The sequence below is a fragment of the Stegostoma tigrinum genome, chromosome 20 (assembly GCF_030684315.1).
Source record: "Stegostoma tigrinum isolate sSteTig4 chromosome 20, sSteTig4.hap1, whole genome shotgun sequence".
Lineage (NCBI taxonomy): Eukaryota > Metazoa > Chordata > Chondrichthyes > Orectolobiformes > Stegostomatidae > Stegostoma > Stegostoma tigrinum.
The window spans coordinates 30,427,086-30,454,747 of record NC_081373.1 but is presented as its reverse complement, the minus strand read 5'-3'; the positions used below and the strand labels follow the sequence as shown (position 1 = coordinate 30,454,747).

General features: G+C 41.4%; 1 protein-coding gene across 1 annotated transcript in view; it reads left to right on the top strand.

The window, feature by feature from the left end:
• The first annotated feature begins 14,343 nt into the window (after window positions 1-14,343).
• The window catches only part of oat (ornithine aminotransferase), a 35,241-nt gene continuing 21,922 nt past the window's right edge, over window positions 14,344-27,662 (top strand). The window contains exons 1-3 of the mRNA XM_048550988.1: window positions 14,344-14,459; window positions 19,341-19,564; window positions 25,428-25,652. Coding sequence (XP_048406945.1) covers window positions 19,366-19,564; window positions 25,428-25,652 — 424 coding nt within the window. The 5' untranslated portion in view covers window positions 14,344-14,459; window positions 19,341-19,365. The remainder of the gene's footprint in view (window positions 14,460-19,340; window positions 19,565-25,427; window positions 25,653-27,662) is intronic.

Here is a 27,662-nt window from a genome sequence, read left to right as displayed (position 1 = left end):
CATATAATAGATGTGAGAACATGCACATAAATATATATTTGTACATATGGTGCAAGTACACACATCAGGACTTTCAGAAACCAATAGCGATTTTGCTGCAGTAGCTTTGTAACATAAGTGGTTGAAAGTGAAATTAAGTAGAATATAATGGTAAATTGTAAGAAATGGACATTGCTGTGAACTTGGCCTTTACCTACAATTTAATAAATGTTGTTTAATGTTCAATCTAACAGGTCTTCAATTTTATTATTTTTAATTAAACTAAATCAAACTAAACCTTCGGTTGTTGAGAAGAATGGATTCCACTTTTCACTTCCTCAGTTTGATTAAAGATAATGTTCTGCTTGTTTTTTTTCTTAACTGTTTTAACAAATTGACCTTTCAACTATCACAGCTGTGGGTTAGCACTTGACAACAGTTTTTTTGTCTACTTGCAAACTCCAGTCATTATAGTGTTGTTTACTTCACATTCACCATCTTCAAATGAACGCAGCTCAACATAGTACATTTTTTTTTGACTGATAAAGTGGTTTACCTTCAATATGACTTATTTAGCAAGCTGGTTGATATTTCAATATTTTTCTAATTCCAACTGATATCAGGAAATTCCAATTAACAGTAATGTTTGGTTGCCAAAAGACTTAAGAACAGATTTGTTTTGTGGACCTATCAGTGAGTCGCTGTTTAAAGTCCTGGACACACCTGTTCCCTTGGTCATGGCTACAGATGTCAGACTGGTCTTCCTGGGGTGTCAACCAAAGGAAAGTGATGGGCCCAGATGGTGTCTCCGGCCAAGCACTCAGATCCTGTGTGTACCAACTGCCAGAGGTATTCACCAACGTCTTCAGTCTCTCCCTTCTACAAGCTTAAGTCTCCATCTACTTCAGGAAGACCACCATCACCCCTGTGCCTAAGAAAGCAAATGTAATGTGTCTTAATGACTACTGCCCAGTGGTTCTGACCTCATTACTCATGAAGTGCTTTGAAAAGCTGGTCATAGCCCTCATTAACTCCACTTTGGCAGTCTGCATCGACCCCCTACAATTTGCCTACTGATGTAACAGGTCCACAGTGGATGCCATAGCCCTAGCCCTGCACTCATCCCTGCAACATCTGGACAATAAATACAGCTATGTCAGACACTTGCTCATTGACTTCAGCTCTGCTTTCAACACCATAATCACCTTGGTCTTGGTTCTAGCCTCTGCAACTGGATCTTCAGCTTTCTGACCCACAGGCAGCAATCAGTGAGGATAGGTAACTGCACCTCCTCCACAATAGCACTCAACACTTGGAGACCCCCAAGGATGTGTCCTTGGCCCCCTACTTCTTGTACACCCATGACTGTGTTGCCAAATTCTGAATGAATGCCACCTACAAGTTTGGTTACAACACCACTGCAGTAGGATGGATATATAACGATAAGTCAAAACACAGAAGGGAGATAGAGGGCTTGGTGATGTGTTGCAATGAGAACAACTTCTCTCTCTCAACGTCGACAAAGCTAAAGAACTGATCATTGACTTCAGAAAGAAAGGAGGAGAACACGTCCCCATTTATGTCAATAGAACTGAGGTTGAGAGGTTGGAGAATATCACATTTCTCAGACTGACAATAACTAACAGCTGTCCTGGACTTCCCATGTAGATGCCGCAATCAAGAAGGCACAACAACACATCTTCTTCCTCAGGCAGCTCAGGAAATTTGGCACGTCCATATGGACACTACCAACTTCTACAAATGTGCAATTGAAAGCATATTTTCCAGGTACATAATGGCCTGGTATGGCAACTAGTGTGCTGAACTATAAAAAACTATAGTGCAAACCATCGTGGAATCCAACCTTCCATCCATGGACTCTATTTGCGCAGCCCACTGCCACTGAAAGGATGCCAAGATCATCAAAGACTAATAATATCCCAGTAATGATCTCCTACAATCTCTTCCGTCAGGCAGAAGGTACAGAAGCCTGGAAATATGCACTAGCAGGTTCAGGAACAGCTTCTTCCTAGACATTATGAGACTTACGAATGGACTCTCTAGCCTCAAATAATTCTGATTTTGCTAACACTGATTTTGCCTCGTGCACACCACGTGCAATTTAACCTGCATGCCTCTAAGTTTCTTTGATCTGTACATCCTTGCTTACTGATCTGCCTTTACTGCTCATAAACAAAGCTTTTCACTGTACCTTGATATACATGACAATAAATCAATCAATCAATCAGTCAATGCACTTTACTAACATTTTAATTTGATAACACAATTATAAATACATCATATGCATTGGAAGGAAGTTTTATTTCACAGTTATTTCTTAGCTATCACTGTGATTGTACTGAGGTCAGCCTGTAGCTCATTGAATATGACTTTCCTGATTGGGGCTATTAATCTGGTCCAATCAGGGAGCCATGGCTGTCAGTTATAAACAGGAGTGTCAGACATCCTGATCACTCTGAGAGTTGGCACTGAGGGAGTTGGATCAGTGTTAAGTACTCTCCATGTGTAAATAAAGGATGATGTGGTGATGGGATACTTGTCTCTGTGGAATTATTTCTCATAAAATGTCAGTGTCCATTGGTAAAAGCAGAAAAGGAATTAGTAAGAGATAACAAGGTGTAGAGCTGGATGAACACAGCAGGCCAGGCAGCATCAGAGGAGCAGGAAAGCTGACGTTTTGGGTCTGGACCCTTCTCTGGAGACTCAAAATGTCAGCTTTCCTGCTCCTCTGATGCTGCCTGGCCTGCTGTGTTCATTCAGCTCTCTGCCTTGTTATCTCAGATTCTCCAGCATCGGCAGATCCTACTATCTCTAAGGAATTAGTAAGTATTTGCTGGTTATGGAAAGTTAATTTTGAAATGTTGGTATGGAACTTGAAATGCTATAATGACAAGTTATTCAAATGTTGCACAGCTGTTCAGTGAGGCCATATTTGAACAAAGCATGATGGATTTAATAGTGTGTAAAACACAGCAAAACCTGATTTCACAACTTTAAAAATTATTGTTGTGGAGGAGCTCAGAAGTTAGAAATTAAGCAGAATATTGGAAAAAGCTACGTGTCAGGCCTATGCAATGTTGAAATACATTCTACAGTTAGAATATTGTATATGGTTCTGGGCACTTCAGGGTAAATTTTGGGGAATTTCATGGTGGGGGGGTGGTGGTCTGTTTCTCTCTAAGCTCTACTGTGTATTCTTGTGCAATTCTCTGCTGTTTGCCTCATTAAGAATGCACCAGGTCTCTTACAGGCCTTACTTTTGTGCTATCTTATGCTGAATAGTATTGGAAATGCTTGTTGCTGTCATAAATTTCTGGGTTTCCTGCGGCTAGCATTATATTTGAACCCCAGCTGTGCAGCAGGACAAATACTGCCAGCCAGGAATAGTGATTCACAGCAGATATTGAGGGAGGGAATTGAAAAAGAAAAGCTATGATGGCACACAGATAACAATTCATTGAAAATAGAGTTTCACATCTGCAAACATATTGGCTAACGAAATCATCACCCTCTGATCGGCTCCAACTATCAGAATGAAATCACAGAGCTACCTATCCTTTGCTCCACTGCTCTCTCCCCAACGTGCATCATAATCATTGTTCAATTTTGGAAACATCACACATTGTAAAGCCTTCAAACACTACTGACAACAAGAAAATCGAGAAACAACAAACAAAAGAAAAAGCTGCATTTATCTCTTGGAATAAACATGGCTGTTGCCTGTTGAGTAATAATCAGTTTATAATCAAAAAATGATGACTTCACCCAACTCAGGTCTACTGTAACTGCAGGTCAATTAAGTCCTGTCTGGCTTGATGCACCCAATAATGCATAACTCCCTCATATTGAAGTTTATGCTTGTATGTTCTTAATGCTCAATGTGTTCATCTTCCTCGTCTGAAGACTGCTGCCACTCTCTGGACTCCTCAGAGTTCATCACATCGCATCACTGGCTGTCCAGTTGTGCAGAGCACAGCATGAATGGATTATGCAGCAGACTCTATCTTGAGAATATCCCAAGGTATTCAGTCCCATCCCCACCTGACTGATCCTGCACCTTTAGGATGCCTATAGTGTGTTCCATGATGGTGCTAGTTAAAGAATGCACTGCATTTTATCAATGGCTAAACTCAGACAGGGATTGTGTAAAGGAGTCATGAGCCAAAGTTGCAGACGTTTGCCTTTGTCTCCAAGCAGCAATCCTTGTAAGGCATCCAGCCCTTGAATTCCACTAGGAACCTGTGTGTTCTCTAGGGATGTAGGCAACTTCTGGGTGAGAAACCAGGTACAAACCTCTAAGATGAGGTGAAGTAATCAGAAATGGCTTGTACGTTTACTCAAGAGATCCTTTTTCATTGAATAATGTCAGTTTTATTATGATGTAGCACTCTGTAATGTGTGTACAATCTGCAACACATGGCACCTGGGGGGAACCAGATATATTCGCAAAGCCTAAGCCTGAACTTGTCATGGAGAAATGAGCTGAACCAGTGTGATTTTGCTCAAAATGTATCGGATTGGTCTTGATGTAACCATGGGTTCAGTTCTGAGGGATCCTTGGAAACAGTCAGATGCACAAAAAAATGAACTCAGCTGTCACCTTAATGGCCACCTACCCTTTCAGATTACAGGTTCCACTCCAGCAGATAACACAGTTTAGTGATGGTGTCCCTGAATATCCTCATTTGGCAGTGAGCCCTGTGTTTTACTTGCCTAGAGGAAAGTACGTGGAGGGCAATAGACATTGGGCATCCTGTTTCATTTCCGCACCCTGAGGGGACTTTCTGCTGGAGCTTCTTCATCTGGAGCCTGTTTGGTAGCTGCTGGAGTTTGCTGCTAGTCCTAAAGAGGCAGACACATTAGTTCTTTCTTAATTTCTCCTTGTTGTGCAGTGGCCACAGCAACTGTAGCATCTACTAAGGCTGGATCTATTGCTCACAGTTCCAATGAGCCCATGTGGGGAATATCAGAAACAAAGTAGCTCCTTCATAATGTGAACAGTCAGCAGTCGGATTACAGACAAGTTACAGCTTGCCATTGAGCTTGATAAAGTGGAACATGGAGGAGTCCAACAAGGTGGACAATTGAATGCCTGTACATGGACTTTTGCCATAATATACCTTATTCTGATGTATGCAGCACAAGACATGTCACACAAATGCAGTTGGAGATTCAAAGTGATGTAGGATTTCTTGATCCTTGTCTCCTCACAACCACTTCTCCCACGTGGCCCCCCTCCCCCATATCATCCAAAAGGGGCAATATTGCATTTCATAGCAATGATCAAATAAATACAATTCAATGTGGGAAGAGTATAGCTCTATGCCCTTCTGTTGCCAATTAAACCTTGGGGTGTCTTTGTGAACTATGTCCCTCAAGTGACTCTGGTTATTTCTGCTACAAAACAGATGACTGTGAATAATTTGAAATGATATGGTCAAGATTACTTGCGGACAAGATTTATTTTTCACATAGTTGGTCATTGTATGTGGCTCAAATGCAGAACACTGAGAATAAAACTGTCTTTAATCCGTACTGTAAAATTGCCTGATTAATGCCATTGTCCCTTGAATGACCACATGGTTGCTAACAAGTAGAGCTCATTCCCTCAGACAAAATAAAATATTTCATACATTGTGGATGCGGTAGACCCCTTTTTCATATCTACTATATATTTATGATTGAGATTGAGGGTAGAGGATAACACAGGTAGCATTTCTACTGACTGAGTTGCAGGTTCACCTTTCAATCTAGGTGATGCCCAAACTTTCATGTCCCTTCCTCCCTTACATTTCCAACTGACCTCCTCAGGCTTGAGCTTCCACATGTTCCGATCAATATCTTTTAGTTAAGTTTTCACATCCCACTTTACTTTGAACCTCAGGCATACAGGTTTGTTATGAAAGCCATCAGTATTTACTGTTACCCCCATTAAAGCCAGGGTGGTGGGGATAGTCAGTGACCCTCCTCCTGCAGTGCCCTTGCTCTCCAATGTTGTATTGTCTTCTATCCTTGTATGTTGGGATCCCCAATTCCTAATTGTTGTCCTCTCTATATACTACCTTCAATCGTCCCAACTGACTTTGCCAACAGCAGTAGCCCCTGATAACTCCCTTGACTCTCAGTGAATAGGATTTATTGTGGTCCACTTCCCTGGCCAACTTGCAAAGATAACCTCAACTGATGAGTGACCAGATCCGACAGATTCCTATTCAGCTCCCTGAATGACATTGCTTACCACCAGACTAAAAGCACTGGACCTGCAGGCCAGTTGCTGGCCCACTTTCTAGACTACAATTACATGCAACCCCAACCTTGAAGCAGCTGACTGTGTCCAATCTCTTGAACTGGTATCAGACTGTGTCTTTCATTTATTGTAGTGACAACCCCTGACTGAAGACAGACTCCTTGAACCTGACTGAGGGCTACTCCTCTGAGACTTTGCAACATGGCCATTTGGTTGAAGCATATTTATTTTGTTTGCCGCTGAAGCTGATGGCACGTTTCAGCATGAAATTGATGTAGCAATGTGCCATGCAACAACATGTTTGTCCCCTTCTCTGATTATTGCTGGCAAATGTGACAAGCTACCCGGCTTTCTGTCTGTGCTAAAAGGCAAGCTAAGGCATTAGTATGATGAGCCTGCTAGGTCTTAACAAGGTAGGATTCTACAAAAATACGAGGCAAAACATATGCTGCAGGCATCCAGGTCAGCTTAAAGTCAGTGAGAACTAAAAATGCAAGCAAAGTGTCCTGAGATGTACTGAGATACGTGTCTGTCGTTGCATAATGTTGCGCGGTTGCCTTCCTCGACAACTGTTATTGGCTTGGCACAAAGAGGACAAGAGTCAAGTCTATAAAAACTGACCACTACCTTTATTAGTTTAGTTAAAACAGACATACAATTTACACCATTTGGTTAGAAATAGGTTAACAGCAAGCGTGCAATTTATACACGGATAAAATCCAAATGTAGAATCCAATAGATTTGACATTCCCAAAACAGTCAACACAAGCTAATACCCAAAAATAGAAGCTTACGCTGGCTGGGCTTCTCTTCCAGGTCTTCCCCATACTTCCAAGTGTTGCACTTCACAAAGGTTGCTCTCTGAAGTTTTTGCTGATGATATACTGAAATCCTTCAATTTTATCCTTTTTCCTTATCTTCCCAAACTGTGGTGTCTTGTTCTTGTTGGCTCCTCAGCTCATCTCAGAGTGGTGTCTTTCCACTATAGGCTCATTCCAAGGACAACTTTGGGATTACCTCATTACGCATCCATCAAATAAGGATTTTCCTCTTACGTCATCCCTCAGAGCTGAGCCAGCTCAATCTGACTTGAGCTGGCAGTGAGGGCTCAGGGGACTTCAGTTCACAGCTACTGTCTTTATGTGTGAGCAACTCCTGGCCAACAACACAAAGCAGCATTGTAATGCATGATATCAGAGCGCTCCGAAATGCAGTATTGAAGCAGTAAACTGTACTATGAGTGAGTTGGAGATGTTCCAAGATATGGTGATGATGGTCCGTGTCAGATGCCCCGGAAGCACGAAGGACGCATGCAGCATTACCTAAGATGTTAGACAATGCTGGTCAAAACAGAGCAAAAACTCATACAAACAGAAATAGAATGTGCTGGAGAAAATCAGCAAGTCTGGCAGCATCTGTAGATAGAGAAACAAATGTACAGCTAACATTTATCACCTGAAATGTCTTGCTGTTTTGTCGGTTTTAAAAAAACACTTCAAAAGGTAGAATCAGTAGTGCACAGGGGATAGGGTCAGAAGTCCATATTTGCACTGTGAACTGTCACTACAAATCAATCAGTATATTTCACACTCATAACATTTAAACAGGCCATGGGTCAGCCAAGGTTGAGATTTTATTTATTCTATAAACACTGACATTACAGCTCAGAAACATTCATCCCATTCGGTTTTTTTTTTGCCATCCAAGTTACCTTGTCTGAACTTCATTACTCTTTTATCTCCTGTAATATTGATCTCATTAAATAATTTTTACAAATGTCATCTCTGACTCAAAAGGTTGCAGCCCACCTCTGAGATTCACATCTCACGTCAGTGCTCTAGGATAAAAATTGGGGTTGACAATCCGATACAGTATCGCAGAAGGACTGCGTGTTTGAGGCATTATCTTTCTGATGAAACATTAAACTGCAGCTCAAACTACCTCGCTAGATGGATATAAAAGAGCCCTCGGCATTATTTTGAAGAGGAGTTGGGGATCCTGGTGTCCAGCCCAATCACTATCCATCAATCACAAAGCAGACTATTTGGTCATTTTGGAATTCCTGTTGTGGGAATTTGCAATGTGTATTCATGCTGCCATATTTCCTACATTATTACAGTTATTACACTTTGAAAGTTACTTCATTGGCTGTAAAGTGCTTTGAAACATCCAGAAGCTATACAAAGTACAATGTAAAATTTCTTTTCTTTTTGACTAACAAATAATCTATCAGAATAATTTATGGATTCCGCTTCAATTAGAGCCTTTGACAGACAATTCCATGTTCTAGTCATCTTGCATGATTATTATAGTAATTGTAACAGGTCACTCAGGTGGACCAATACAATATGAGATCCCCAAGTGAGGCTGTTAACCTGGCCCAATCAGGGACAGATTTAAACAGAAGAATCAGAGTTCTGTTCATTCTGAGAGCTGGCTCTGAAGAAGCTGGACAGTGTCAAGTACTATGTACATGTAAATAAAGGGAGGCTTGACGACAGGATATTGGTCTCTGTGGAGTTATTTCAGTGATGACAAGAGAAAGAAACACACCCTTGAAGAAATTTGCTCAACAGTCAGCTTTGAGGTAAGTATTTCTGGCATCATGAAATTATTTGGGAAGCTTGATTCATTCAAAGCCCCAAAACAAAGCCAAAACTCAATCAAACTGCTAAAACTTTCTTCAGGATCTGGGCCAGCAGGCCATTGCAGTTGCTGCTTCTGACTTAGAGTGCAAAACAGTCCCACTAGGAGGTCCAAAGATGTGCGGTTAGGTGGATGGGCCATGTGAAATGCAAGCGTTACAGGGATGGGTGGGTCTGTGTGGGATGCTCTTCAGAGGGCTACTGTGGACTCGATGGGATGAATGGCCTGCTTTCACACCAGGGATTCTACGATTTAGACTTAAATTGGGTAAGAGAACTTATTGGCCAGTAAATAGGAGACTGCATGCTCTGGACAGCCAACGTATATTGTTCAATTTCTTAGCAACTTCCATATCAGAACCAATCAAAATAAATGTGTGGTTAAATGGCCACTTGGTTCTATTGGAGATTGTTGCAGGCATGGCTGTATCAGTGATTGCAGAACTATTCTTTTGCACAATTTGCTCTGGACTCCAACCCTTAAGTCTGTGTGAGACCTCAGCAAGACTGAGAACCCATACCAGGAACTTTTTGTGGATCTACAACCTTAGTTTCAGTCTCGTATGAGAAGCAGCTGATTCAGTTACCACTACTGTAGTAAAAGGATCAGGCCCAAGCCTGATGGGGTGAAATTAGTTGAAAACGTTCATCATGATTTAGCTCAACATTTTTTGATGAGAAAATGGCTGACTGAGTGAAATCCTAATTAAATACCTGCAAGTTTTCAGGAAGGTCTAGCAACTATCAAAGGAGCCAAGGCCACCCTCCATGTTGACCAGGAAGCAATTCCATGATTGTGCAAGGCCTGCCCAGTACTGTTTGCCTTATAGATAAAAGTAGCGGTGGAAATCAGGAGGCTGGAAAGTGAAGGAATCATCAAACCAATACAGTTTGCAGAAATGGGCAGCACCAGTCGTATTGACTGTGAAGCCCAACAGGTCAATTCGTTTTTGTGGGGATTTTAAACAAATAGTAAATTATTTCTCGCAGTTGGATAAATACCCAATTCTAGCAAAAAGGACTTGTATGCAAAGCTGGCAGGGTGGCTGTCTTTCACAAAGCTGGACACGTGCCATGCATACCTGCAATTGTGATTAGATGAGGATTTCCATATGTATGCTACAATTAATACACGTAAGGGTTTATCCCAATTTGAAACTGCCATTTGGGGTATCATCAGCCTGAGCCATTTTTCAACAGACAATGGAGAACATTTTACAACATCTACCCAGTTATCTGGATGATGTGCTAATCATGTGGAACACAAATAAACAGCACTAAGAAAACTTGAACACAGTTTTTAGAAGTTTCTCCAAGGTGGATGAATGCCTGAGAAGGGAAAAATTGTTCCCGGCACCCCAAGTAACCTACTTTGGCTACAGAACCGACAAGATTGAGTCCCACCTGTTGGAAGTTAAACTGAAAGCAATCAAAGGTGCCCCAGCTTCTGTGCCTGCGCTTGAGCATTGGTCTTTCCTTGGAATGGTGAATTATTATGAAAAATTCATATGTAATCTGGCCTTCATACTGGCACCTTTACTTCTCCTGTTGAAAAAGGGTCAAGCTTGGAAATGGTCTTGTAGCCAAGATGTTTTCTTTAGGGAAGTGAAGAAGCAGTTATCATCGTCTAAGATGCTGGCAGACTATAATCCCAAGCGAGATCTGGTGCTGACATGTGATGCTTCCCCATATGGTATTTGGTAGTGTTGGCTTCCAGATGGCTCAATGGAGAGGAATACCCAATAGTATATGCTTCCTGAACCTTGGCTAATGCAGAGTACAAATACACCCAGACAGAGAAGGTTTGGCATTTATCTTTGGTGTGAGAAAGTTCCATCAATGCCTTTACAGGTGTAAATTTGTAACAGTAACTGGCCACAAATCACTGCTAGGGCTACTCAAAGAGGACAAGACTGTGCCACACATAGCTTCAGATCGAATTCACTGGTGGGCTCTTATTCTAAGTGCGAATAGACACAAGTTGGAATATCGTCTGGGAGGCCAAGTAGCAAATGTGGATGCCTTGAGCCAGCTCCCACTGGCAGATAAACCACTGGTGGTGCCACCACTGAGAGTCCTTTCCAGTTTGAAACCTCATGGACACTCTCCCAGTCACTGCTGACAATATTGGACTGTGGATACAAAAAATATCCTGTCTTGGCAAAATTAAAACAGCTGGTGATGATGAGGAAAACAAACGGGCCACCTTAACCATAAATGAAACCTTTCTGGACCTGGTGAGACCAGATCACAATAGAGGATGGAATTTTATTACGGGGAGCAAGAGAGATTGTCCCGAGCAAAGGTTGTTATCAGATGCTGGCTAAACTTAACCAGAGTCATCCAGGTGTGTCTAAAATGAAGATGTTGCTGAGAAGTTATGTCTGGTGGCTAGGATTGGGTGCAGACACAGGTGCATTGGTGGGGCAGTGCCCAGACTGCCAACAAGGACAAAAGTTACCACCAGCAGATCTCCCACATTTATGGGAATGGACGGGTTAACCCTGGACTCAGTTACATGTCGATTTATGCTGATCCTTTCGTGGACTCGATGATCTTAGTCATTGTGGACGCCTACTTAAAGTGGTTGAGTTAACTATTCGTCAAACATGGGGATGACGATAAAGCTGTGAGCATCTTTGTGGCAATACATGGTGCCCCCAGAAGTGCTGGTCACAGTAAGTGGGCCATCATTTACCAACAAAAAATTCAAGCACTTCCTAAAGTCAAAAGACATTCAACATGTAAGGACAGCTTCATTCTACCCGTTGTCCAATGATCTGGTAGAAAGAGCAGTGCAAACTTTGAAGCAGGCTTAACGAAACAGTTTCACTTGATACCAAACTTTTCCAGCTCCTATTTGATTATTAAGACTATCCATCATAAAACTACAGGGACAGTTCCAGCAGAATTGCTAATGGGGAGAAAACTCCACACCAAGTTAAATCTGATCTATCTGAACCTGGGGTGAGGGAAGGTGAAATGGCATCAGGAACGTCAATGCTGGACACAAGACTCCTCTAAGTTAGAAAAACAGTTTACCTCAGGGAATGAAGTTTCGTGCTGAAACCACAGAAATAGCCCTTGATGGGTAAGATGAAAGGTCAATGCAAGATTCAGTCACAAGACGTACAAAGGCCTGGTATGTGAGGTGGTCCTGAAAAGCATGTGGACAAGAAAGCTGCAAACTTGCAAATGGGGTAGGAGCTAAACATACTATCCCCTCTGAACAGCCTGAAAGGCTGACAAAACATGTGGTTTTCCCCCCTTCATCAAGCGTTAAGGAAATCTGCGAGTCTGAGATAGACACAGCGAACATTGCTGCCTTGATGCCTTTACTGCCTGAAGAGGGTGAATTTTTTCTGAGATGCTCCAGACGCAAAAGGTGGGATGTGGTCCGATACATGCTGCACTAGTACGAGTCTAAGTCTGAGGAACCAGAGCTGGTGTGAAAATGCCCCAGAAGAGGCTACAGGAAAAAGAACAGGGCTGTGTCCTTAGACTTGGGAGGGAGGTAGTGATTGTAACAAGGTCAGCCAGGTGGACCTTTCAGAATTTGCGTACCCTGATTAGACCAGGTTAACAGTCCAGTCGGACAGCCTTGGCTAACGGATACAGACAGCAGTGTCAGCGGTTCTGTTCACTCTAGGAGCTGGCTCTGAGGAAGCTGAATCAGAGTCAAAGTACTATGCAAAGTACATGAAGGGTGACTTGGTGGTGAGATATCAGTCTCTGGAGTTATTTCAATTATCTTCAACCTTTGTCCTCTAATCATGTTTTTACTATTGAGTAAGAACACTCTCATGTTCTCATCATATCTCTCTTATAATCTTCAGGACCTTTAGAAATTAATATTCAGTAATTGATTAACCTGTTTTTCCAAATGTTTAGAAATGTAATCGCGTTAAAAGTAATTAATTTACCAATACCTGAAGACCAATAGGTCTATAATTTCCTGGTTTATTCCAGTACTTTTTGAAAAGGGATATAATACTCGCCCTGGCACAATTATCCTTTCCACAAAGTCTTGGAGGATTATTGTGAGATCTGTCTTCTGCTGCAGTTCTTTTGAAGTGATAAGAGTTTGAGGAAAAACTGTTGGACTGATATCTGTTATGCACTCCCACAAATAAGGCAGATCAGTGGAACAGTAAGAGAGCAGCCTTAGTAGAAGGACGTTTCAAGCTTGACATCCACCCCTGTTTAAGATCCAAGTTTTCTGCAGGAAAAGTGAAATCTGGACCTTCTAACCCATAGATAGGGTCACTATCACTGCGTCCTAGGACAGGAAATTATTTTTATTAACCCATTTGTACATGTTATGGCACACCTCTGGGGCAAATCGTTGTTGTTAATAATCTATGTTCTTTCTTTCTGCTGCTCTACAAAGCAGCAGCTTGAAATGTAGTCTGGTGTGTATTCCTGAGGACGGTTTCATTACCTGATAAAACTAGTTAAATGGTAGGTGAATCTTTTATCTCCTAATATGTGAAACTATTATAACGTGTGATTTAAAACAGGAATTGTGAATTTCTTGACAGTGATCCAATTGGCTAGTTTCTAAAATTTTAGTTAAAAATAGCAATTTAATTGCAGGCAATTTTGTTTATCCCATGTGGGTCTCAATGTATGATTAAGTAACAACTGTAGTCTTTGTAGGATCATGTTTCTTCCCCAAAAGATAATTTTAATGCATAAAAGGTGTTTGGGTATGACAACCAGATGATGGATGGTAACTGCCCCTATGTGTTCAAATAATTACCACAATGGTAACAATGTGCACACGGGGCAAAATTTGAGATTGATACGTGACAAGCTGAATTTGTGCAATGCAAGTGCCAAACAATGACTAATTCCAACAAGAGAGTTTAACCACCTTAACTTGACACTAGTAATGTTATCATCATAAAATCTCCTACCATCAAATTCATGGAGATCACCTTTGACCACAAACTTAATTGGACTTTTTATGAAAATAATGAGTACAAAGTTGATCAGAGGTCTGAAATTTTAGAGCGAGCGTCTCAACTTCTGACTCTCCAAAATCTTTTTCACCAGCTACAAGGTACAAAGCAGGAGTGTTGTGATTGAGAATATTCTCCACTTGCCCAGATGAGATCAGATTGTTTCATTTGCATTTCATCTGTTACCTCAGAGCAATGGACTAGTGCCTACTATTACGAACTAATTACCAACTAATTATTAAGATAACACCTCCCAAACGAATGATAAACAGTAAGAGCATATGCACACACCACCACCTGAAAATTACCCTCTAAAATCACATACCAACACGACTTGGGATAATTATTAAAGTTTGCTCGTGATGTGTTGGCTCCAACTAATGGAAAAATGGACAAAGAGGACTTGAGGTGAATAAGAACATAAGTAATACAACACACACAACACCTTCCTCCACAACCAATGATAACGCAGACCACAACTCGCGCGTGAAGACGTGGCACGACACGTGGTGCGCGCCCCCAAGAAAACGGTCGTTTCGGGGGCGGGCGTGCCTGTACAGGATTGGAGCTCAAATCAGACCAGCCGTATCGGAGGCGCGGAAGGTGAGAATTCTTATTCACCCCCCCCCCCCCCCCTCGCCCTCCGGAGAATCGGGTGGCCGGAAATCGGTCGATCGATATTAGCCGGGACTTTGGGGCCCGTGCAGTCAACGTATGACAATTATACGAACCTCCTGTAGCTGCAGCTCGCGGGGGAGAGGGGTGGTTGGTGGGAAGAAGCGTGTGGGTAGCTGGAGGGAGACCGGGTCATATCCACCTCCATCTCGCACTGCGGCTGTCCCCTGTTCAAGCCCAGCCACTCGTGTCCCTGTTAATCCGTATGGTGGGGAACATTGGGAAATCCGCCTCGCGCTGCAAACGACCGATGTGTCAGTTCTGGGCAAATAGAGCAGCGTCCGGCCTGTTAATCGGAGAGGGTGGGCTGACCGTTATCTGGGGAGCTGAACAGTTCATCCACTTCACCAATACCTTCCACCCCAACCTTAAGTTCACTTGGATCATCTCTAATACCTCCCTCACCTTCCTGGACACCCCTGTCACCGTCTCTGGCAGCCACCTACAGGCCGATATCCATTTCAAGCCCACTGACTCCCACAGTTACCTAGAATACACCATCTCCCACCCACCTTACTGCAAAAATTCCAGCCCCTGTTCCCAATTCCATTGCCTCTGCCACAGGATGAGACATTCCACTCCCATACTTCTCAGATGTCCTCATTTTTCAAGGACTGCAACCCCCCCCCCCACCCAACCGTGGCCGAGAAGCTCTCGACTGTGTCTCCCACAACTTATCCCTCACACCCCCTCTCCACTATAACAACCAAAACAGAATCCCCTCATCCTCACATACCACCCCACCAGCCTCCGGATCCAATGCATCATCTCCTGACACTACCGCCACCTGCAATCTGACCCCACCAGCAAAGACATTTTTTCCCTACCAACCCTTATCTGCTTTCCAGAGAGACTACTCTCTCCATGACTCCCTCGTCCGCTCCACACTCCCCTCCAGCCCCACTTCACGTGGCACTTTTCCCTGCAACTGCAGGAAGTGCTACACCTGTCCCTAAACCTTCTCCCTCACCCCTATCCCAGGCCCCAAGAAGACTTTTTCTGCATTAGCAGATGTGCAGGTGAACATTTGCTTAGTGAACATTTGATATACTGCATCCACTGTTCCCTGTTGTGGCCCCCTCTCCATCTGGGAAACCAAGCAGAGGCTTGGGGGCCGCTTTGCAGAAAACCTATGCTCTGTTCACACTCAACAACTGCACCTCCCAGTTGTGAACTATTTCAACTCCCCCTCCCATTCTGCAGACGGCATCTCCATCCTGGGCTTCCTGCATTGCCACAACGATGCCACCCGAATGTTGCAGGAACAGCAACTCATATTCCGCTTGGGAACCCTGCAGCCCAATGTTATCAATGTGGATTTCACAAGCTTCAAAATCCCCCCTCCTCCTACTGCATCCCAAAACCAGCCCAGCTTGTCCCTGCCTCCGCAATCTGTCCTTTCTCCCACCTCAAGCCCCACCTCCATCTCCTAACTGCTAACCTCATCCCGCACCTATCTCCTTCCTACCTCCCCACCTACACTCACCTTTACTGGCTCCATCCTTGCTTCCTTGACCTGTCTGTCTCCTCTCGACCAATCTTCTCCTCTATCCATCTTCTATCCGCCTCCCCCTCTGTCCCAATTTATTTCAGAACCCCCTTACCCTTTCCCCATTTTTGAAGAAGGGTCTCGGCCTGAAATGTCAGCCTTCGTGCTGCTCTGATGCTGCTTGGTCTGCTGTGTTCATCCAGCTGTCCACCTTCTTGTCTCTGAAGTTCTTCGAGCGTTCTGATGAGATTGCATACATGTTGTGGGTGGGGAAGGTGTTTCTTTTGTCTTCAGTTTGCAACATGTTCAACGAAAAACATAAGTTTGGAGTCACAAGCTCCTCGATAGAGAGGGAGCTGGTGATTAGCCCGCACAGGACTTGCCCATGAGTTGCTGAACTGCCAAAAATATTCCTCAACAAATATCTATCCCACTTGGTTTTGCTGCACCATTTGGAGAATTTATAAATGCCGTATTGGTTACATTGGAATATAATCTCACACAAGAAATGCCTTTGGTTTGTTTGCTGGATCGGTCAATCTTCTGTGTTTGTTTCTTCGTGTACTGCTGTACAGAATTGAATTGCATTAGTGACTATATGTATACAAAGGTGATTTTATGAAAAGTGTATTTTTGAAATTTAAAAAAATGCCTATGTTTAGGGGCATTTTAAAGCATTTTTTGTTTGTTTTTTTAATTGACAAATTTTACTCTTGTTTGATTTTTAAGGTGCTATTTGTATGACTATTTATCAAATGTGTATTGAATGCAAAATTATTTTGGATGTTGCTTGAAGGTTGCAAATGTCATGTTTTGTTTAGAAACACTTTCCTTTTATGGTGAGGGGTGTTGCAGTGGGTCAGTACTTGCTAACCAATCAGCAACTGACATGCTGAGTGACTCTTAAAATAGTATCAGAGATAATGGGAACTGCAGATGCTGGAGAATTCCAAGATAATAAAATGTGAGGCTGGATGAACACAGCAGGCCAAGCAGCATCTCAGCAGCACAAAAGCTGACGTTTCGGGCCTAGACCCTTGAAGGGTCTAGGCCCGAAACGTCAGCTTTTGCGCTCCTGAGATGCTGCTTGGCCTGCTGTGTTCATCCAGCCTCACATTTTATTATGCTGACTGACTCTGCCTGGTTTATTCGGGTGATTCTGCCAAATCCTAACTACTGAGGTGAAGCAAACTTGATTTTGCTAATGGCGATATTTTGCATTTTGGTGTGAAATGTAGTGATGGTTTCAGTTCTGATTTCATCATAAGAAGCTAAAATACAGTAGAAACAAACCTGATCAGACTTTGGTTTTTGATTTGATTTGAATTGATCTTTCATCAATCTTTTTATCAGATATTTTCCAATCTGATTTCAAAAGGAGGAATGATGTTTAACTAAGACTCAACTTGTGAATTATAAATTATGCACACATAACATTTCAGTCCAGCTACAGCCTTTGTACCTCAATCTATTCGATTTAGCCTTAGCACATTCTAAATGTCAAAGATTTTAATTGAAATTTTTCAAGTCCCAATTCTTAGATTTTTAAAAAATTGAATGTTCGCAGATCACTTTGTAACATGTCAAATGTAAAATAATACCCATCTTTGGGTTTGTGTGTAGTTTAACAAGCAACATTTTTTGTTTTAATTGGGGGTTTGATTACAAAGTAAAACCTTTTTGTGTAAATGCTTTTTGATGTCAGCAAGAGGAATAGTTTATAATTTCAGGTTTGAACCAAAGTGCTTGTAAATACAATAACATAATAACTGAAATGCTGGAAATGAGTCAGCATTTGTAGAGCAAAACAATATTTTATGGTTACACCTCCTGACCTAAGTTGTTTTTGTGTTTACAGATGCTGTTTTAGTTTAGTATTTACAGCATTATCTCTTTGTTTTAGATTTTCCACAAATGCAATTTTGGTTTACATGTCTGCAATGGTATTGTTTGGTTCACAATAGGATTTTATTAAAATTGCAAACTGAGGCTTCACAGAATAATCATTTGGGGCTAACCTCTGGAGCGAGAATGGAATAAACCAGAAAATAAATTGCCTTCCAGTTGATTACCTTGTGGCTTAGTCTGTTTCAAAATACAATAAAATCAGTTTCTGTAAATATTTGTACGTCGCTGTTTGGGTGAGAGGTGTTCATCCTTGGCTGTATAAACTAATCCTCTGTTAAATAGAGCAATAGTTCCTGAATGTTGCATCATCTGAAAGTATAACAGCCTTTCAGAATACAATATGTTCCAAGTTTCTATTGGCACTGAAATTAGCAGTTATGCAGACTTTATTACATGAATTCTGTATACATAATGACATTATTTGAATTTGTTCAATCTTGCATTACTCGTTCACTTTTTGATTTTTGTTCTTCATGAGAAGTTATCCTAAACATGTATGCTTGTGAGCTAACTTGCATGGTTACTTCAGACAAATACACTGCATTTAGTTGGTTGCATAGTTGTATGGGGAGAGGCACTTCTTGGGTGTGATACAATGTGATTGTGATGTCAGACAGCAGATTGCATTCTGGATATGTAATATGTTAAGATTTTGCCTTCTCTGGGATATAATTGAAGAATTAGGCAAATGTTGTGCATTGCCTAGATTGTGTAGGAATTCTGGCAGCAACGACATCATGCATACCAAGTAGGAAATGTGAGTCTGTCAATCATTTTTTCCTCTTTTCATAGAAATCACTGCAGTGTGGAAACGGGCCCTTCGGCCCAACAAGTTCACACTACACCTCCCAGATTCATTCCCCATAACCCATCTAATTACACATCCCTGAACACTATGGGCAATTTAGTATGGCCAGTCCTCCTAGCCTGCTCATCTTTGGATTATGGGAGGAAACTCGAGCACCCAGAGGAAACCCACGCAAATACTGGGAGAATGTGCAAACTCCACACAGATAGTTGCCCTAGGGTGGAATCAAACTTGGGTCCCTGGTGCTGTGAGGCAGCAGTGCTAACCACTGAGCCACCGTGCTGCCCCTAAATTTTACATGCTGATTATTTGCAGCATCTTCTAGCTGTGGTCCTTGTGCAATTTTATTATGCGAGAAGTGTTCTGATATACCAGAAACTAAGTTGGCTCATGGTAACGTTCCTGTTCTGTGGGAATTGGGAAGTGATTCATATTCTGAATGGATGGTCCATCTTCATGTTACTTCGCTGTTACTTTAAAACATATTGAATGTTTCAGCATTGTAGCTGAAGCATTAAGGTGAAATGAGTTGAGACCAAGGCTGTGCTACTTAAATTGAATAACATTTTAAAAGATAACTAACTGTTTCTTTCATTTTGTATAGCCAAGCTTGGAACACTTTTTAAAAAATGCTGTCCCGATTCTCACGATGCATAAATTCAAGTACTTCGACTTTAAAACGAAGACTCAAGACAGTAGCTTACTCTGCCACAGAAACAACATTAAAAATTGAAAAGTCACTTACTTCCGAAGAAGTCTTTGCACGTGAAGAAAAGTATGGTGCACATAATTATAGTCCACTGCCTGTAGCATTGGCCAAAGGGGAAGGTATGCATTTCTGAACGCTTGAATTTAACATTGTAATTGATTCTACAATTAAGTGCCCGAAGCAAATCCCTCCAGAGCACTGCTTTTAAATGAAATACAGTGGATGTTGCTTATTTCATGTTATAAATATACATAGACTTAGGGGCCATAGTAGACCATTTGGCCTTTTGTTCTGCTGTACAGTATGTTCATGGTTGATCTATTCACGTTTGAAATTCCACATTCCCTTTTATTCCTGATAACCTTTTGAATCCTTCTCTGCTTTTAAAGTTAGATGATCCAACCTCCAGTGTTCCAAGGTTGCACAAACTTCTGGGAGGAAAAAGAAAGTTCTTTTCTTTTCATTTGCCTTGGAAGGATGAATGTTAACTTTAAAACAGTGCCTCCTAGTTCTGGACTCAGCTACAAGGAGAAACTCCGCTTCTGATTCACTTTTTTTAAGATCATTCAGGATCATAAACACTTCAGTCAAGTCATTTCTTAATCTGAAAGGCAAATGAAAATGTGTCCAGTGTGTCTAACCTATCCTCATTCAGGTGGTGTATTCACTTTATGTATTGGTCTAGCAAATCTGTTCTGAACTATTCTAATGCAGTTTCTTTCTCCCCTTTAAGGAGATAAAAACTGCATATATTTTTTGATGTGGTCTCATGAAGGCCGCCTATCACTGAAACAACATCCTTTCATGTTTAATTCTTCTTGTGATAAATCATAGTATCTCATTTGCTTTTTCAATTAAATACAAAGCAGCATACTGACATTTTGTGCCTCCTGCGCTATAGCTAAATCCATCTGCATTTTGGAATTCTTCAGTAGGTCTTATTTGAATGATGTCTGGGTTTTCATTGTACCTGCCGATTTTCTCTCATTATTCTCCCTCTGCCAAATTTTATTTATTTGCATAAACTTTTTTTTATCTGCATTCCTTATATTTTCACAAAGTACTTTTCCACCTACTGCTCCTCCTGATTTATAGCCATTGTTGGACACTTTTTAAAATTCTGCCCTATGAAGAAAGCAAAATATTGAATCATGTATTCTACCATTTGCTTATTATCCATTATTTAACCGCCCATTCTCTTTGTAGCGGAGCAATATTTATTGTCCTTTTTAAATGATCTGTAAGATACTTACTGTCCATTTTAAAATTTCTAGCTTGCTTTCCTTTGCACTGTAATTTCTCCCTCCTAATTGACTTTTCAGCCATACACAGCCATTCTTTATATTCTGATCAGTACTGTAATCTGCCACGCCCTTTTCTCATCGGTATGCTTTTTCCTTGTTGTTTAGTGCTTAATTTTACTATGGAAGTTTCCTTTGTAGCAGGTGTATACTTCTTCAGAAAGATCCCTTTAGTGTCTACCATAGATACAAAGAGGACGAATCAATAGAGTATGTCAGTTCAGTTCTGCTGGCTGAGGTTTTCATTTCCCTTAATTAAATTTGAAATACTAGTTTTAGATCCAATCTTCTCCCTTTTAAAATGGGATGTAAAACTCTGTCATTATTATAGTTGTTGCTACCTAGAGGTGCTTTAGGGTTATTAATTCTCTCACTGCACAGTAACAAGTTTTTGGTACTTGAATTTGTTGCTCTCACTGTCTCAAACATTCTTTGAATTCCTCTTCCAGGACACCCCTACCAATCTCTGATTTTTATTCTGCTGTTGATGTGTAGATCAAAATCACCCATGGTCATTGCAGTCCTTTTTTCACAACTGTCCAATATTTTTCATGTACTTTGTCCTATGCTCTGTTTACTTAGAGTCCTAGAATCTCTCAGCATAGAGACAGACCGTTCAGACGACCAAAATGCCCATCACCGCCAATGCTACTTCCCTGTCTTTGGCCCATGTCCTTCTAAATCTTAACCATGTATTTGTTCAAATGCCTTTTACATGTTACTGTACCTGCCTCAACCACTTCTGCTGTCAGTTCATTCCATATGCTTACCATCCTGTTTTTATTTTTAAAAATGCTCCTCATGTACCCATGTATTCTTTCTCCTCTTACCTTAATGCCCCAACCCAGGGAAAAAACTGAGTGCATTCACCCTATCCATGCCTCTCATGATCTTATGCACTTCTCTAAGATCCCCCCTCAATCTCCTATGCTATAAAGAAAAAGTCTTAACTTGACCAACTTCCTCCTGTAACTGCCCCTTCAGTCCTGGAAACATGCTTGTAAATTTCTTGTATAATGAAATGTGAGGCTGGATGAACACAGCAGGCCCAGCAGCATCTCAGGAGCACAAAAGCTGACGTTTCGGGCCTAGACCCTTCATCAGAGGTGCTCCTGAGATGCTGCTGGGCCTGCTGTGTTCATCCAGCCTCATTTAATTATCTTGAATTCTCCAGCATCTGCAGTTCCCATTATCGCTGTAAATTTCTTGTGTTGCTTTCCTGTTTAATAACATCCTTCCTATAACAAGGTGATGAAAATTGGACACAGTACTCCAAGTGTAGCCTCACCAACATCCTGTACAAATCCAACATAACTTCCCAACTTCTATGCAGTTGTTCGTTTGCTCACCAAGCTGGTTTTTCCGTGGTGTGCAGATGATTTGTTACCACTCTAGGCAACATCAGTGTGACCTCTAATTGAAGTGTTGGTATTCTGCTCCGATCTGAATTTACGATCCTGTGATTTGGTGGGTCTTGTCCCTTGTTCTGTTTTTTGGCGTTTTTTCAAGCAGCAGTCTGTATGCAGAGTTCCGTGTTGAGAACCAGGCCTCCAGAAATTCCCTTGCATGTTTGTTGTTCGCTTGTCCCAGTCGAATGGATGGCCTTCATTGTGTGTAATGGGACAAGTGAATATTGATCGTGTCTTTTTACTGCCAGCTGGTGTTTTTTGTATCCTGGGTGTCAGTTTCATTCTCGTTTGTCCAGTGTAATGTTTATTGCACTTGCTGCATGGGATTCTGTATATCACGTTAGCCCTGTTTACTGTCGGTCTGGGGTCTTTAGTCTTTGAAAATATTTTGTGCACAAACCTATATCATCACTGTGTCATCATGATCCTGTGCAGTCTAAAGAGTCTGGTTGTCATTTCTAATATATTTTTGGTGTTGGGTAGTGTTACTTGTGTCTTCTGTTGTACTGTGCCCTCTGACAGTCATTTGTTTTGTAGACATTGGCAGATGAAACTTCTTGGGTATCCATTGTTGGTAAATACTTTGTGCAGGTGTACCTCTTCCATTCTCCGGAGTTCTGGGATGTTGCCATGTGATATGTCTTGTTTGAGTAGTGTCTTAATGCAGCTCAGTTTGTGTATGTTGGTGTGGATGCTGTTAAGTTCTTGATTTGGTCCATGCGTGTGGCTTCCTTGTACGCTCGGATCCGGAATTTGTGTTAGTCTCTCTACCATTAGTCTAACAATGGGAACTGTTTGTTGTTTTCTTTCTCTCCTTGTGAAGATGTTGTTAACGTGTTAGTGGGTTTCTTTTTTATTATTATGCATGAGTCATCCATGTATCTCATCCACAGTTTCGGTTGAATTACAGGAAAGACTGTTTTCCAGTCTCCCCATCCCTGCGTTTGTGATGGGACCTGAGATCAGTGAACCCAATCTTGTGCTGTTGATCTAATTATATATTTGGATGTTGAATGTGAAGTGTGTTGAGGCACAAATCTAATAGTTTCAGCAAGCTTTCGGTGTTGATGATGGTGTTCAGGGTCCGTGCACCTGGCCCTCCTTCTAGTGTGGTTAGTTTCTCTCTGGCTAGCTAGCTGTTTATTTATTATTTATTAAAATAGAATATCAATGGACATAAATAGTTCTGTAACGTTGAAGGAGATCATGATTTCATCCTCATCAATTTTTGCGTCCCTGAGCTATGTGAAAAGTTTTTGGATTGAATGGATCCCATGTGGGGGTCTGCTAATTAGGTGTTCAAATCTCTGTTGTAATTCCCTCGCTAGCTTGTGTGTAGGTGTGTCCGGTAAGGAGACTATTGGTCTGAGTGGGATTCCAGGTTTGTGTTCCTTGGAGTCTGTAGAAGTGGGGGTGTTATTTGAACATTCTGGTTTCATTCTGATGTAGTCAGTGTTAATGATTCCTTCAGCATGTTTAAATTTCTTGAGTGTTTGGATTATCCTGCTCTCTAGCTGTGGTGAGGGATCTGACACCACCAGTTGGTATGTGCCTCTATCTAAGTAGTGCCTGTGCTTTCTTGATTTAGCCTATTCTGTTCAGAACCACAATCATTTGTCCTTTGGTAAGGATTGTGATATTTCAAGTTATGCAGCATCTGTACTTGATGCCTTGACTGAAGGCCAGTGTGACCAAAACTGCCTTCATTGCCCTGTCTACCTGTGATTCCACTTTCAGAGAACCGTGCACCTGAACCCCAAGGTCCTTCTGTTCCACTACACTGCTGAAGGCTCTATCATTCACCATGAAATCCCTGCCTTGATTTTGACTTTCCAAAATGCAACACCTCACACTTACCTATATCAAACTCCATTTGCCATTTCTCGGTTCAATTCCCCAGCTGATCAACATCCTGCTGCAATTTCTGCTAATCTTCCGCACTGTCCACGATACTGCCTATTTTAGCATCATCCGCAAACTTACTAAACATGCCTCGTGCTTTTCTCATCCAACTTGTAGATATAGACAAAAAAGAGCAATGGGCTCAGCACTGACCCCTGATGCACACCACTAGTCACAGGTCTCCAGTTCAACAAGCATCTTTCCACTATTACTCTCGGCTTCCTACCATCAAGCCATGCAATCTAACATTCCATTTTACCATGTGGTACCTTATCAGAGGCCTTATTGAAATCCACATAAATGACATCTACTGCCCTGCCCTCGTGAACTTTCCTGGTTATTTCAAGAACTCGGCAACAAATTTGAGGCATGATCTCCCACACATAAAGCTATGTTGACTACTCCTTTTTCAAACTCCTGTCTTTCTAAATGCACATATATCTTATCCCTCAGAATCTTCTCGAATAATTTAACCTACCACAGATGTTAAGTCCACTGGTTTATAATTCCCAGATTTCTCTGCAGTCCTTCTTGAATAAGGGCACAATATTTGCTACCCTCCAGTCTTCCGGGACCTCACCCGTGATTAATGATGGTGAAGGATTGCATGGACCACTCTCCTACTTTCCCGTACTATTTCTCCTCTCCCAGGAAACTAATGCTGCATTCCCATTTGCTGTGCCAAGATCATGTCTAACTTTTACACACATGCTATCCTTGATTAAAAGTGCTCCACTTTTACTTTGTTTGCTCTTCTTGAATGTCATACTTCTCAATTTTCAGGATATACTAGTACCCTGGAACCATGTCTCTAGTGGCTATCAGATTATATTTATTTATTTCAATGTGTGCTATCAATTAGTTTACTTTAATGAATGAAACACATCTATATACAGAGCCTTTAATTGTGGTTTTGTTATCTTTGTGAAATCGGAATTGGTCACAGTTCACTGGTATAATCTAGCTAGAGCAAAACATAGTTTTATCATAGCTTCCTTGGATTCATTTCAGACTGTTTTTGGCAATTGTTTAATGTTATTAGTTTTGTTTGTGTTCAATTTGCCCAAACAGTTGTTGCTTTTAGATCCACTAATTCTAATCCCAGCTATTGCAAAGCTAGTCTGCTTGATAAATGTTTGTGCTGCCTGCTTCCATTCCAGAGCATCTCCAACCTTGGTATCATCCTCAAATTGATCTCCTTTTGTGTTGTTGTGAAACATGTGGAAAGATTCATATTTTACATAATAGGCTCAAGAGGAGAGAATTTGGAACTTTATGCCTCTGAATTTGTTCCTGATATCGACACTAAAAACTGGATCTGTTTATTCAACTGGAATACATATTTAACAAGATTGTACTCACCTTTTTAGGAGTTTATGTATGGGATGTGGAAGGCAGACGGTATTTTGACTTCCTGAGTGCTTACAGTGCTGTGAATCAAGGCCATTGTCACCCAAAGATCATTGAAGCACTAAAAACTCAAGCTGATAAATTGACTCTCACTTCGCGAGCTTTCTATAATAATATACTGGGAGAATATGAAGAGTATGTCACAAAGCTGTTCAACTACAAGAAGATGTTGCCAATGAATACAGGTTAGTAGACAATGATTTTTTTTTACTGTAGGCTTCACCGTGCAACTGTAAAATTGAAGACTTTTTTCTTATGGCGTGCTGAAATCCTATTCCATTTCACTCATATGAATCAGTGCCTTTATAGCAACTATATCATCAATACCTGAAGCACATCTTTTAAAAGCTCAATAAGAATGTACATAGGGGATACTTGTGAATGAATGCAAGGATGTGTTTGTCCTCTGTTCAGTATCTCATTATGTAGAAAGTTGAAGATCAGGCACATGGAGATCTATTTCACATGTGCAACGTTGACCTGACTAATTCTATAATTTTTCTGTTTATTTGCTAATGTTAAGGGAAACCATGTTTTATTTATTAATCATTTAAGTGCTTAATATCTACTGTTTTTTGGACAACATTTCTCCCAGTTTTGTTACGTTTTTTTCTTTGAATTTTTGAAGTTAATCTGACTTTCAGGTAAGATGCTGCTAGTTGTAACCAATCATTCCCAGAGACTGAAGCAACATGTAAAAAAACAATTAAATTTAATTTTCAACTACCTTAAGGTCAATCTTCAGATTATTGCCTTTTTGTACATGACACGTTCCTTCTGTGAATGCATGGTGAACATTTCAACAGTATAAAATACTTTTTTTTGAGTAAACTCCTTTTTGGGCTTAGAACCAGATAACAGTTGAGTGAGTAAATCCCTGCTTTCCAAGCAAATTTTACCGAGTCAGTATTCAGGCCACATGTATACCTCCGTATCTTACTGATAGCCCACCTGGGCTTAATCATAAGTGCATAAGCATTTGTCCTGTCATGGGCTTTACATGGCAGCTTGCTTTCACTGATTTCCTCTACAAGAAAAACTTGTGTACTTTTTTTTGAGACCAATTTTCTCTGTCTTTGGAATATTTGGTAAACACGGTATGATTTCTTGTTCCTTACAGGGAGTTAATGTGCTACTTCTGACCCTTGAGACAATGACCAACAGATTGATTTTATTTTAAGGCTTGTTGCTTCTCCTGCTTTCCTTTTTCATCTAATGTTTATTTTTATTAGCTGTACAAAAATTAATTAAATAATTACAGTCCAGCCTATTGTGATCTTGTTCCCTTGTCTAATATTTCAAGTTTACATAGAAACATAGAAGATAGGAGCAGGAGGAGGCTATTTGGCTTTTTGAGTCTGCTCCGCCATTCATCATGATCATGGTTGATTGTCCAACTCAAAAGCCTAATCCTGCTTTCTCTCCATAACCTTTAATCCAAATGCTATGTCTAGTTGCTTCTTGAATCATTCAGTGTTTTGGCATCCACTACTTCCTGTGGTAATGAATTCCGCAAGCTCATCACTGTTTGGATGAAGTAATGTGTCCTCATCTCCATCTTAAATCGTCTACCCTGAGGGAACATCCCCACCAGTGGAAACATTCTCCCTGCATCTACCCTGTCCAGTCCTGTTAGAATTCTAAGTCTGAGATTTACCCCTTCATTTGTCTGAACTCTAGAAAAATCAATCCCAACTTAGTCAATCTCTGCTATTGCATCTGGACCGCCATCCCCGGAATCAGCCTGGTAAACCTTCACTGCACTCCCTTGAGAGCAAGAGCATCCTTCTTCAGAAAAGAAGACCAAAACTGCGTACAGTATGCTAGGTAATAAAATGTGAGGCTGGATGAACACAGCAGGCCAAGCAGCATCTCAGGAGCACAAAAGCTGACGTTTCGGGCCTAGACCCTTCATCAGAGAGGGGGATGGGGGGAGGGAACTGGAATAAATAGGGAGAGAGGGGGAGGCGGACCGAAGATGGAGAGCAAAGAAGATAGGTGGAGAGGGTGTAGGTGGGGAGGTAGGGAGGGGATAGGTCAGTCCAGGGAAGACGGACAGGTCAAGGAGGTGGGATGAGGTTAGTAGGTAGCTGGGGGTGCGGCTGGGGGTGGGAGGAAGGGATGGGTGAGAGGAAGAACCGGTTAGGGAGGCAGAGACAGGTTGGACTGGTTTTGGGATGCAGTGGGTGGGGGGG